Genomic DNA, 12697 nt, shown 5'->3' with positions numbered 1-12697 from the left:
GTCGACGACCCATTAAGTACTTGTTTTCTCAAATTTGAAATTTGTTGTAACCAATTATTTTGCAAAACCTGTCAAAGACATTTAATTAATGAAATGGCAAAAAGTTATCTATTATACCGATAACTGACACGCTTACGATTTACGCCATCAGACTTGAGAAGAAAACAATTCATTTCTGTTCATTTTTGAAAACTGAGAGGATTAATGGTAGCGGTATCTTGTCTTAGTATAAATGGACTTTACGTGTGATACGCTAAACATTTTTTTGGAGGTTCCAGAAAACTTAAAATTTTCTTGTTATTTTACACACTCCGTGCGGTAAAATGACAGATAGTTTGATTAGTGTGTAAAAATCAAGATACCCTAGCTGTTCAAAATGTGTAAACATGTCATTTAGAGTTGAGGAGGCCAAAAAAAATATTTCGGGGGTGTAGTAAGACAACCTTTCTTGTTAGAGATGGATTAATTTATTCCAAATAGCTCTAAAATTAATCAAATCTTTTTAAACATTTAATAAACGACAAAGATATTTTTGTTGACGAGAGAAATATGAACCAGAAAACATAATCAAGCTTTTGGATCAGTTGATAATTCTTTGAGAGAATTTAATAAGTTGAATGAGAGAAGGGTAATGTTTAACCATGATCAGTTATATTTATCTCAACTTTTGACCAGAAATATAAACTGTAAACGACGTTGTAAAAATACCCCATTTAGTTGTTGCAGGATCCTGAACAACTTCTGTTTGAAAATATTGAATTTTGTCTCCTGCAGGAAGACACAAAGCAACATTGTTGAAAACGAATGGTGTGGGATCGAACTAGTGTCGGTTTTCAACAACGAGGTCAAGTATGGTTCTTTGCCTGGAGATCTGACATTGTGTGATCCCTCGCGAGTAAAATTTTTCTATAACTATCTGCACCACAGTGGTTAATTGTGATTGGTCGGTGATGCGGACAAAGTTGAATGTTGGTGGCTTAATAAGCGGTTGTTACCGTCATTGTGATAACACAGCGCACACGCATTCACCGATAACGATAGAGGGTTTGAAACCATTCATCTTGTATATCACCCATGATCATATTACAAGGTCCGGGTTGCACAATGTACATCACGAATTATAATTGTACATCGGGAAATGTGAGAAACCGTTTTTGTTACCGGCCTCAGGCGAAAGAAGCATCGTTTCATAAAATGAAAATTAAAGATGCAAACACGCCACTGAAAAAATTCTATGCATTTTAAAATACGACTTGACAAATGGGTTTACCATATTACTCCTACTAAATTTATGTATAAAACTTTGGGAATTTTGAAATTGTCGACGAGCCGGAATGGACCACTTTTAACTTCTTAAACCATACTTATCCCTTCTTCGTCTTAAGCAAGCTCTTCCGTTTTAAAATACACATCTGAGAGATTCAGAATTGTCGAATCAATTTTTTACTTTTGTCCGTTTAACCTAAAGAAAAAAAAAAAGAAAATCCCTGACAATATTAATTTATTTTCTTGCTTATTTAGCTTTGGCTGATGTTTTTGATGTGAATGAGAAACATCTAATTCGTCTTCTAAAAATATGACGAAACCCGTAAACTGTACGCTTACAGTTTACTGCCTACTGATTGGTCAATCTTTGAACAATATCAAAAATAAAATAATACAACAGTTGTCTCTAATGGCTCTAATTTACACAAATTACAGTGACATTTTATAGATTGTGTTGGAAAAACAGGTTTACCAAAGATGCAGTTATTTACAATAGAGTACGGTAGTGGTATTTACAGCGCGAAAACTAGGTTTCAGGCTCGAGGCGAAGCCGAGTCCCTGAATTTTACAACATCCGTAAAAGGTAAAGATGTGTTTACCAGTTAGGGAAGCCGAGAAAAGTATGAATCAATGAAAAAAGTGTTATTGTTTACTCAGAGGTGCATTCTATCAGTTTTACACTTATGAATACGTATTTAAAGATAGGGTAATTACTAGAATACACCAAGCTTGTGAATTCCGAACAAATTTGCTTGACTACAAATTTCATTTTCCCGGGTAAATATCACTTTAAAATTGATTCTAAATGTAACTTAGTGCGCAAACAGATGTTTGTTCCATAGAATTTTGAATTTAATGTGATTCCAGAACGCCGACCCAATGTTTGTGTATAACTCCAGAAGTTAATGAGATTAGCATCAGTTTAATGGAGAAGGATGGAACGAGATTGAGATGTGACCGCTATCGTGGTCTGCAAATACACAAAGCCCAGCCGTTACCCTACTCTAGTACTCTTATCAAACTCCAACCACCTCACATTTTTTTTACGCGTTTCTTATTCAATCCACCTGAGAAACTCAAATAAAAATCAAATATTCAAGGAGTCGAGTCCTCTTCCTTATTAATTTCTTTACAAAATCTCCATTTCAATATCTCGCTAATTGACTGAAGCACATAAATAAACACGCAGCCGGAGCTTATTAGCTTAAATTACACGAACAAACCGAATCGAAAAAACCTCATCAAGCTTTAAAGGAGTCTTTGTTGCGAAGCAAACAAATTCTCACCAATTAAAGACAATTATATTTTCCATTTGGCATCTAAATATCTGTTAAAATGTACGTGGTGGCCAATGTTTTCACAGCGATATACAAGATTTAATCCAAAAATACTGTTCTTCCCCGATTTGATTCGTCAAGGTCGTTCAGTAGGTTAACATAACTAAAAAAATTAATATATATGAAAAATGTTGTAACTGTTGTAGAGAAAATGAGATATATCTGCGCATGATAGTGCAGGGTTATCGTAAAGTTGAGTTAAATATGAAAGAATGTGAGCAATAGAGTTTAAAGTGTTTCATAAAAATGTGGTAATTTTACCCAAAAACGTTTTATGGCATTCGCCAGTGGCGTCGCGAAGCTTATCAACTTAAAAAATTTCAAAATTGAAATGTCAAGTGAAGCAATTGTTTCTAATAAGCAAAGGTCACTGCCTACTTGGTTTTATGTTCGTTTATGTTTAATGTATAAAAACAAAAATGTTTAATTTAATGTTCGTACAAAAAATATTGTACGAGCCACTTGCGTGAAGACATCTTCCGCTCATTCGCGTATCAATGAAAAGCACTCGCTCCTTGGTCGCTCGTGCTTTAAAAAAAAGGCGCTCATGCGGGAACATCGTCTTCCCGCACTTGGTTCGTAAATAACTATTCCTTTTTCAACAATATTGAAATTTCTGCCATTGTAGTTTATTTTTAGGAGAGTATTTTCAATAAATTTACACAATATGACTTTTCTAATAAAGCGCGCCCACTTTTGACAGATTTTAAGGGGTGTACAAAATGTTGCTTGGCTACGTTCAATCAATTGTTTCAAAAGGTAACTGCACGTAGTTAATTGTTTAACAATCTGATAATAATTGCGCTTAATTTTCAATAAAAGCAACATGTGTTAAAATTAAATTTTTTAACTTGGGGTAATTTTATTATTACTAATTGAACCGTCCCCGTCTAAAATATCTGTGTTTTCAATTTCATAAAAATCCGTTGTCAAATAACCGAGATATTGGGCTCGAAAATCTTAGCTGAACACTGTATATCTCACAATTTCTGTTTCTCCAATGTTTCCATTTGCTTACAAATCAAAAATCAGAAAAAAAAATCCTTCCACTACAATTTAGAGCTGTCACAATTAATTCTGTATTATAATTAATGTTAATTAAAAGTAGTGCTGGTATAAAATTACCACCTGTACGAGACAAGTAACTAATTAAAAAATAGTGCGCACTTTCCTGTACATATTTGAGTTTTATGGCAATATTACACAATCAATATTTTATTTATGTCCCATCGGAATTAAATTTACGCCGCTTATTCATCTTCATTTTTTCATCGCATGTTACACGCTTAAAGAATAGGTTCATTATAAATGTAAATTTTACGGCGTGAGGTCACAAAATACTCCGGAGTTAACAACCCCCAGCGCGTGCTTAATAATTTAAACTCTCTCATGATTATACAAGAATTATTTTCATTCATATTTGCCGTCTGATATTTTTGTGAACCACTACTGACTAACTACAAACATTTCGTTAAGACAATAACCTAGAACATGCATTTCAAGTTTTGTATCGTCTCCAGCAGCAAGCATAATTCAGTTGTCTGTTATTGATTAATTAATTTGTTGACAAATTTTAGCACAATTCGACGGAAATTAGTCACATCATACAAAAAGCGCTGTTGTAAAGAATTGTTAGAATCGGTGTAACTTTTGTCTTTGTTAGAAATTAAATATCAGGTATCGTCAAAAGAGAACAAAAGCACTACTTTGTTTAAAATTCGATTTAAATTGTTAGGATTTTATTGCCTTCAGTTAGTTTTCTATTGTGAAAAAGCAAGAATTTGTGTTTTTGTAGAAATGACATAAATAAAATAAAATTTTCAAATTAACGAACATACAAGAATTCCATCTTACTTCTGAATACGTTGAGTTTAAAATTGAAACATTTTTACGTCAAGTTGTAAAACTCAATATTGAACTTTAGAGACAGTAAAATTTTCATTTCTTTCATATTGGCACTATTACAACTTTGTGTCTTCGTCATGAAATTTTATAGTCACAAATTTTAATGTTACTAGTACTACATATATTGTCTTTGTCTTGTCTAAATATACAGTGTGGGAATTCCAAAACTAATGATATTTGTCGAAAACGCTGAAACAGGCCAATTTTCATTTCTCATAATGTTTATTTTAAGTTGCTTCAATTGTTCATGACGTCATCCATTTTTGAGCTATGATATCAACACAAATTTTTTTAAATGACAATCCTCACTTTTTTCTGCTCTTTCTGATAGACCCTTCTACTACCTAAACGATGAATTAAAAAATTTGGTACCTTACGTAACAATTTTTTTGAGAAAATGACAAATTTGTCATTACTGAATTTTCCGGGATCACTTCGTTCAGAGCTATAAAATTTAAAAAATCGATTTTGAGCAAAAAAATATTTTTTTTTCGTAAACAATTCACAATATTTCAATTTTAACATCAACAGCGAAAAATGACCAAGATTTACAACTACATTGTTATAAATAAATACCTCATTGTTGGCAGACATCTGTTGAGAACTTTTCTAGTAATTCTTAAGTCCCTAAAGGGTACCATAAAAAAGACTGCATTTGTAATTTAAATAGTATTTTAAGGTTGTTTTGAATTGCTTTCTAAAAATTGCTGGGCCATGATGATTAGCCACTCAGAACAAAACATTTATACAACCGAGATCAATACTTTCTTTTCACCACTTTATTAACACCACATAAATTAACAACTTCGCACACATTTTTTTCGCCTTCCACAACACATCTGCTTTCTGCTGTTCCCTCCAAATAAGCTAAAATTTTGTGTAACCTCAAAAAAATCCATCACAAAAACCGTAAAATCACAAAAACAATGCATAAACATAAGCCGGGTCGAGCACGAGTATGACTTGCAATCTCTCAACAGTGGCGCCCCTAACGGTAGCCGAAAACGTCAATAACCCGCTTCAAAATCGTATACAAAGGAGTGCTTCGGAATGATCCAAAACATGATCAAGTTCGAGCATGTGTCTATGACCTGGTCGACCACACCTGGTCATGTTGTATGTCATTACAAAGCACGCCTGCAGTACATCATTTTTGCTCGTTGAATTAGGTATCGCAAATAACCTTGAAGCGCGCTACAGGTTTTAAAGGCTTTGGCGGCGGCCAGACTCAATTCCACAGAATAAAATGTACATTTTCGGAATCAGCGAGTCAAGACGTTTCGATTAATGTACCACACATGTAATTATTTGAATCGGATGTTTTTAACCACTTTTTAATCACATCCTTGTCTTTCACGTTCTGAACTTATAAAACTATACATATGTACTTTTTCATATTTTTTTCTTTGCTCAGTTTTACAACAGAGCTGTAAATAGTAAAGTAGCAAAATGCTTGCGTCTACTATTGATTCGTCCAAACTGTGTCCAATTTCCTGTCAATAATTCCAGAAATTGTCTTCCGTTCTTTTGTTTCCGGGGGTAATCTAACAATATTAGCTTTCTTAGCAATAAACAGTGTTAAATTTTCTTATCCGAGATGACAGTAGCGGCGGCGAAACAAGTGTGCGGTAAATATCTTTTAATGATGGGCTAGGACAATAATATTGTATGTGGCAGCTTGATAAGTCAACTTTCTTGCCCACTAGGGACCGTGTTCACTGAAATGAAACTGTTAAAACGATTAAATGAGACATGAAAATTAATGTTGATGGTGTTCAACTGCACGTGAACAAGTGTATCACTCAAAGAAAAAACGTGTTCTTGGTGGTGGCGATTATAAAAATATGAGGTGAGGAATTTTTATAGATGGAGCAATAAGTGTATGTGAGTCATAAACAGACAAAATCGTGAACATCTCCAACAGGTGAAGCTTCAGGCGTACCCGTCTATTCCAGAATTATTGAATAAATAAATGGAATAGATTTGCTTTATTAGCTATCTGTTCGTTGAAAAATTCAATTTGCGATTACGGTTTCCCTTTTAAGCGAACATTGTTATTTGGAGAAACAGATCATATCTGAATTCACATTTTTAAAAACATTTCTCCTTCGATTGACATTCAACAGTCAGCTCTCCAGTAAATATTTTATTGCACGAGTTTTAACCTCTTTGTCTGAGAGCGTTGTTTACACGTGTCATTTTTTCTTCCGCAAATAATATTGGGTTAAACTTGAAGAAGCGAGTTTCGAGAGTAGCGTTTGACTAATCTCTTGACTGTTCTTTTATTAGATGAATATTTCAAATGTGTGTCAACTTACTGTTGCAAACACGGTTCTGAACGAATTTGTAACGCTTAAGATACAGTCAAGAATAATAATTATGACAGCTTATTCATGACACCTAATGGATTTTGCCTTTCTATCTCAATGATAAATTACATTACCCATAATCATCATCGACAGCTCTTTTAAAACATTTTAATAACCGATGCTCAACTTCGTTAAAAACTTTGCTTTGATAGTCGCATTTCTCATCTTTCAATATGAACACAGACGTCAAACAATTCAGATTTTTAATAATCTCTCTGTATTTTTTTTTATTTGTACGTCGGATAGTCGATATTATTTTGTTGTTCTACTCATCCATAATTTCACTCACAAATTGTAGCGTTGACGTAAAATTTAAAATTAACCATTTAACCAAGATCAGGATACAGGGTGTCTAAAAATTCGCGAATTCCGAATTCAGAGCGTTGTAGGGGATCACTTCAGTAGTCCAAATATGGAAATAAAAAAAAAAATCGGGACTCTCCCCACAAAGATACATTGGTCTGAAGGTGTATATTGGGCAAAATTAAAGTGCTTATATCTTCTTCAGGAAGAGCGATTTTTTTTCTAAGAATTTTTCGAGCTCCACTGGATCCTTCCCTACCACGCTCTGAATTCGGAATTCGCAAATTTTGAGACACCCTGTAGATTGATTGAAAGATTTGTTACCAAGGACGAAAATTTAGTTCATCATTTTCATTCAAAGTCAAAACTCCGAAGTCATATTCATGCAAAAAACGCTATTGCAACCGTTTTTTTGGGGTTCTTAGTACTTTTAAACTACACGGACAAAGTTTGACTATGCCAAATTAATTTCCAGTGTAGGTACTTAATGTTGTTAAGCAAGAAAAGAAGAAAAAGTTGAAACGGAGATGCTCTGTTCCTTCAATACAAGAAAATTGTAATGATTAAAATGCTTTGTTACTGCACGATCTGTTTTAAATACGATTAATAAGACCAAACGTTACTAGAAAATAAATACTATTGTCCCTACAAGTTTTCTGGAAGCTTATTACAAATATTTATAACTCAGGCAAAATATTGGCATCTGTTACAATTGTGTGGAGGAATTTTAGATTATTTTGAGCGGTTTGGAGGGAGTTAAAATTATAAATCACTCCATTTCATTTGGTCCAAAATACCTTCCCGACATTTCTTTTTTGTGGTAGCTTGTTGATAAAGGTCTTTTGTGAATTTTGTCGTTGTGTAGGTGAAATGAAAAGTAACGTAGAAGGGGGTGCGAGATTCGGCAGTTGTAAAAATTAGAAGGTCTTTGAAGAGTAGAGCCTACTGCAGTATAGTGTGGACCCCACTTCATCATTGAGTAGATCACGTAGTAAATGAGATAAAACTGTTATCGATTTCCTGTTCCTTACAATACATTTCAAGAGAGTTCCCGATATTCGCTGGAGGTGATAAACCGCCGGAAGCGTGCGGCCTCACCTTGCACATTCATTGACTTGCGCAAGCAGATATCTTTCCTTCTGGTTCGGCTAGAATTTAACCATCACCCCCTTCTACACGCTTATCGAGTCAACACTTAAATACACTTTAAAAGTTTAAATTAGATAGAGGCTCTAAAGTCGGGAGGACCCTGGACCCGTGTTCCTTCTATGCGTCTGTTGTTCGCACCGGACATTCGTTTTGGATATACAAAGTGGCTTGCTCAATACACTCGAAAAGCTTCCGCACTTGACGTCTCGATGTTTGCCCTAACTCACAAAACTTCGCCTCACTTCGTAAATAAAGCTCGATCTGATTGTTTTATTTGGCTGCCCTTACAGACCTTGAATGAATCCATAATCCACTCGAACACATACGGAAAACTTTCACTTGTGTCACACAGTACTTAATTAAATTTTCTTCATCAATGCATTTGTGTAATTATAGTAATTCATGAGTGAATTTAATCCTTTAGGAAACATGGTTTTCATAATATTTAAAATGTTTTTTGGCCTCCTCAACTCTAAATAACATGTTGACACATTTTGAACAGCTACGGTATCTTGATTTTTACACACTAACCAAACTATCTGCCATTTTACCGCACGGAATGCGTAAACTAACACGAAAATTTTAAGCTTTCTTGGACCTTCCAAAAAAAAGTTAGCTTATTATAAATGAAGTCCATTCATTTATACTAAGACAAGATACTGCTACCATTGATCCGCTCAGTTTTCGAAAATGAACATAATTTAATTGTTTTCTATTAAAATCTGATAGCTCCATCTTGTGGTGTAAATCGTAAGCATGTCAGTTATCGGTATAATAGAGAACTTTCTGCCATTTTGCAAAATTATTGGTTACTACAAATTTCAAATTTGAGAAAACGAGTAATGAATGAGTCATCGGCCAAAAATATTAATACATTACTAACGCGGTAGATATTTTACATCACTCGGTTTTTGTTAAAACACTCAATCTAAAAACCTCGCGCTGTAAAATGTAGCCTACCGCATTCGTAATGTAAATAAATATTATCGTGATTTTTGGTAATTTTTATAATACAGTTCTTGTCTGGTAAAGTTAAACGCCATAATTTCCAGAACTAACCACAGAGGTTTATTATTTATTTTTTGTTGCACAGTTGGAGACTACTAGTAAGACGTATGAATGAGAAATATAACTTTCTTTTATCAACATTTTGGAACGAGGATATGAAGCTTGAAAGATTTGTTCAATTAAAAGTGCGCTTTTTAAAATATTCTGTTACCGTATTGTTTCACTTTGTAAATAATTTATCCCAAGTAAAATTATACTGATGACTTTATACTTGTGCTAATGTATCTGGCGTCAAATATTCCGAAATTAACATTTTAAAAATAAATTAATAAAAGTTTCTATTAAATCGGATGAGTTATGTTGCTGAAACTTTAGTAGTATTTTAATATAAATCATCCAAGTTTAATCTTTCTGTTCCTATAATAATATATAATTACAAAATTAATGGATTTTAATTGTATTATTAATGCACTGATGTATGATAATAACTGCATATACCTGACTGAATGACGAAAAACCTTTGATGCTCTATCTTGCTTATTTTTTATTCGATTTGAATAAATGACACATCAAATGAAATCATGTTGAACACACTGCAGTACCAATTAAATTGAGATTTTTTCTATCGTCCAGTTTTTAGCAGATGAACATCACCTTGTTTTTTTTCAAATGCTATTGTTTTTTTTTGTATTCAATATTACAGAGATTTGTTTCTGAATTTAAAATACAAACAATTATGCCCATCCCTTAAACAAAGGAAAAAATTAAGACGTTAATGTAAAAAATGAAGGAGTTAATGTAAAAAAAATTAAAATTAAGTGACCAAAGTAAACAAAAGAAAAGTTTATTCTAAATGATGGAAATGAGTAAGTGAGCTCAGTCACGCCATTTGTCAAAACAGTTTGATTTTTTGGTAATAAACTGCAACGATTTTTAACGTTTCACCATTACAATGGATAACGGAGAATGCGTGGACATGATACAATAGGTAGTGAGGAAGGTAAAGCTTTCGTTCACGCGAATTGCGTGTTCGCAATAACAATTCAAGTGAACGAAAGCGGCTCTCGAGTGCTGTATTTAGTTTTGTTCGATACCTCCTTCGAAATTAAGAGTCTGTAACTTTCTATTTAAAATTTTAAATAAAAATAAATCACATTTTTGGAGGGATCTGTTGCTTTGGAAAAAAATAAAATACAAAATAAACAAAGTTCTATAACGTCAATAAAGTGGTTGCGTGGACGTTGTGGAAATTGTGGAAATGAATGATGATGTTCTGGAAGAGGGAAGTGCCGTGAGGTACCAAATATTGCCTAAAAAATCTAAATTACTTATCAAAAAGAATTGGAAAAATTATGCGTGAATGAAAACCAGTGAGTGAAAAACCGAGAAATTTTCATATTATTAAATAAAAATTTTAATAAAATGTCTCTACAAAGTTAAAATAATTTGACTTCCTTTAAATTATAGTCATAAATAATTTAAATGAATAATTGTTTAAAAATCTGGGTATTTTATAAGAGAATAAAAAAATTGAAAATTGAAAGTAAAACTAAAACTGTTCAAAGGATTTTTCTCTTTTTGAGATCGAAACTAAAAGTGCCTGGTGCAATTGGTACGAAACAAAACGAAAATAAATACATAATGAAGGAATTACCGCAGAAAAACAGTTCTGAAAATTAGGAACTTTCATAGCTTTACAGTGTATGGTGAAATGTGCAAATACAAATATTTCTCATGCAAGGAGCACATGTTTATATTCTCTTGGGCGTGAACTAGCGGAATAACAAGCGAGAAAATCAAATAAATAAATCGGGAGTTCATACAAGGTGTCTGTTTAAATCCGACCTTTTGTTTTGGTCGGTAAATAAAAATAAACACGCCGTAAATAAATTTTAAACCTGTATAAGAATTTGGGGCGTCAGTCACGTACACACCCCGACACTGATCAAGATTACGTTTTTCTCTACAAGATAATTTCGTAGGTGGAGGCGCGAGGTAGAACAGAAAGATGTGCAACGTATATATGAAAGATAGCTTATGACGTATTGCGGTCACGTTTCAGGGGCGGCAAGCCAAAGCCACGGGCCAGTGTTCCTGCTAGAACCTCCTGCTCACCTCACATTTTCCAATACCAGTGGCTCGCAGGTCAGTTGTTCGGCACACGGATCCCCGACTCCACAAGTCGACTGGTTGCTGCAGGACGGCCAAACTGTTACCGCCGTGCCTGGGCTTAGGTATGTCATTTCTTTTATACACCCGCAGGCTTTGCAACCTTACCAAATAAATCCTCTCATTTATGACATTTACGACAGGAAAGCGAATGATGCGACCTACGAACTTATATCCAGCCACCCTTACCAAATAAATAACAAAACAAAGTGAATCAGACAGTAAGTAAAAAGAATTTCAAAAAACGCCGTTTTAAAAATGAAACAAACAAAATAATTTAAATTGATACCCTAGATACATAACGTGAAAAGTGGTACACAATTAAATATATAAACTTTTCTGTTTATATACCTAAGTTGACATCTGTCAAAGATAACCTCAACATTTACAATTAGTTCATGTTTTTCAAAAGTTTTGCCTAAACGAACACGAAAAACGTTATTCAATATTCGGGCGCTGTCACTTTTCAGGTATTCGGCCTGTTTCGCAACACTCGGCTACCGCCTCGTGCTTCAAATTTCGGTCTCATACCTGAAACGTAATCTGACAGCGCTACTCATATGAAAATAACTATTAGCTTCATCAGTTAAATTATATTTACGTTCAAAACTTGATGAAATATTGCTAATCTGCATATCCCACAAGATTTTGCTTGTTATTAGTGTTATTAGACAAGAGAAAATACATATGTAAAGAAGGCCTAGCAAATAATCCATTATACTACAGATTCTGTACATTTTGCTGAAAATATTAGAACAAATATAAAGTTTTTGGAATAACCTAAATATCTAGTACCTAAACAACTTTCTTATTTTTTAAACGCCATCTGTCAAAAATATAAAATCTGAGATAAACGAAATCTTTATTGAACCATATTTTCTGTAACAATAATTCCAAAGACAAATATCAGAAAAACTATCCCCTTCAACCTATTACTTTTTTTACATGTCCTCTCTCACAATTTGACATCAAGAGTGTAAGTTGGCACCCTACATTTTGAAGAATTTTCGATGTGATCTACGTAGTTGCAAAAAGTTAGGATCTCAAGATTCGGTTCTGTGGAATTTACAACTTAGTCCCCAAAAAGCAAAAGATCATGCATTTTGATCATAAACAGTATTAAAATATACAAGGTTATTATAAATGATTGTAGTCCAAGTAGACGTAAAAACTGAATGTAAAATTTATGGT

General features: G+C 33.5%; 1 protein-coding gene across 2 annotated transcripts in view; it reads left to right on the top strand.

The window, feature by feature from the left end:
* Dscam3 (Down syndrome cell adhesion molecule 3) overlaps positions 1-12697 on the top strand; it is a 118032-nt gene that overhangs the window by 41207 nt on the left and 64128 nt on the right. For both annotated transcript variants that reach the window (XM_069060482.1, XM_069060483.1), the window contains exon 3: positions 11400-11571. In XM_069060482.1, the coding sequence (XP_068916583.1) occupies positions 11400-11571 (172 nt within the window). The remainder of the gene's footprint in view (positions 1-11399; positions 11572-12697) is intronic.

The sequence above is a fragment of the Tenebrio molitor genome, chromosome X (genome assembly GCF_963966145.1).
Source record: "Tenebrio molitor chromosome X, icTenMoli1.1, whole genome shotgun sequence".
NCBI classification, from domain to species: Eukaryota; Metazoa; Arthropoda; class Insecta; order Coleoptera; family Tenebrionidae; genus Tenebrio; species Tenebrio molitor.
This window is presented reverse-complemented; position numbering and strand designations above follow the sequence as displayed.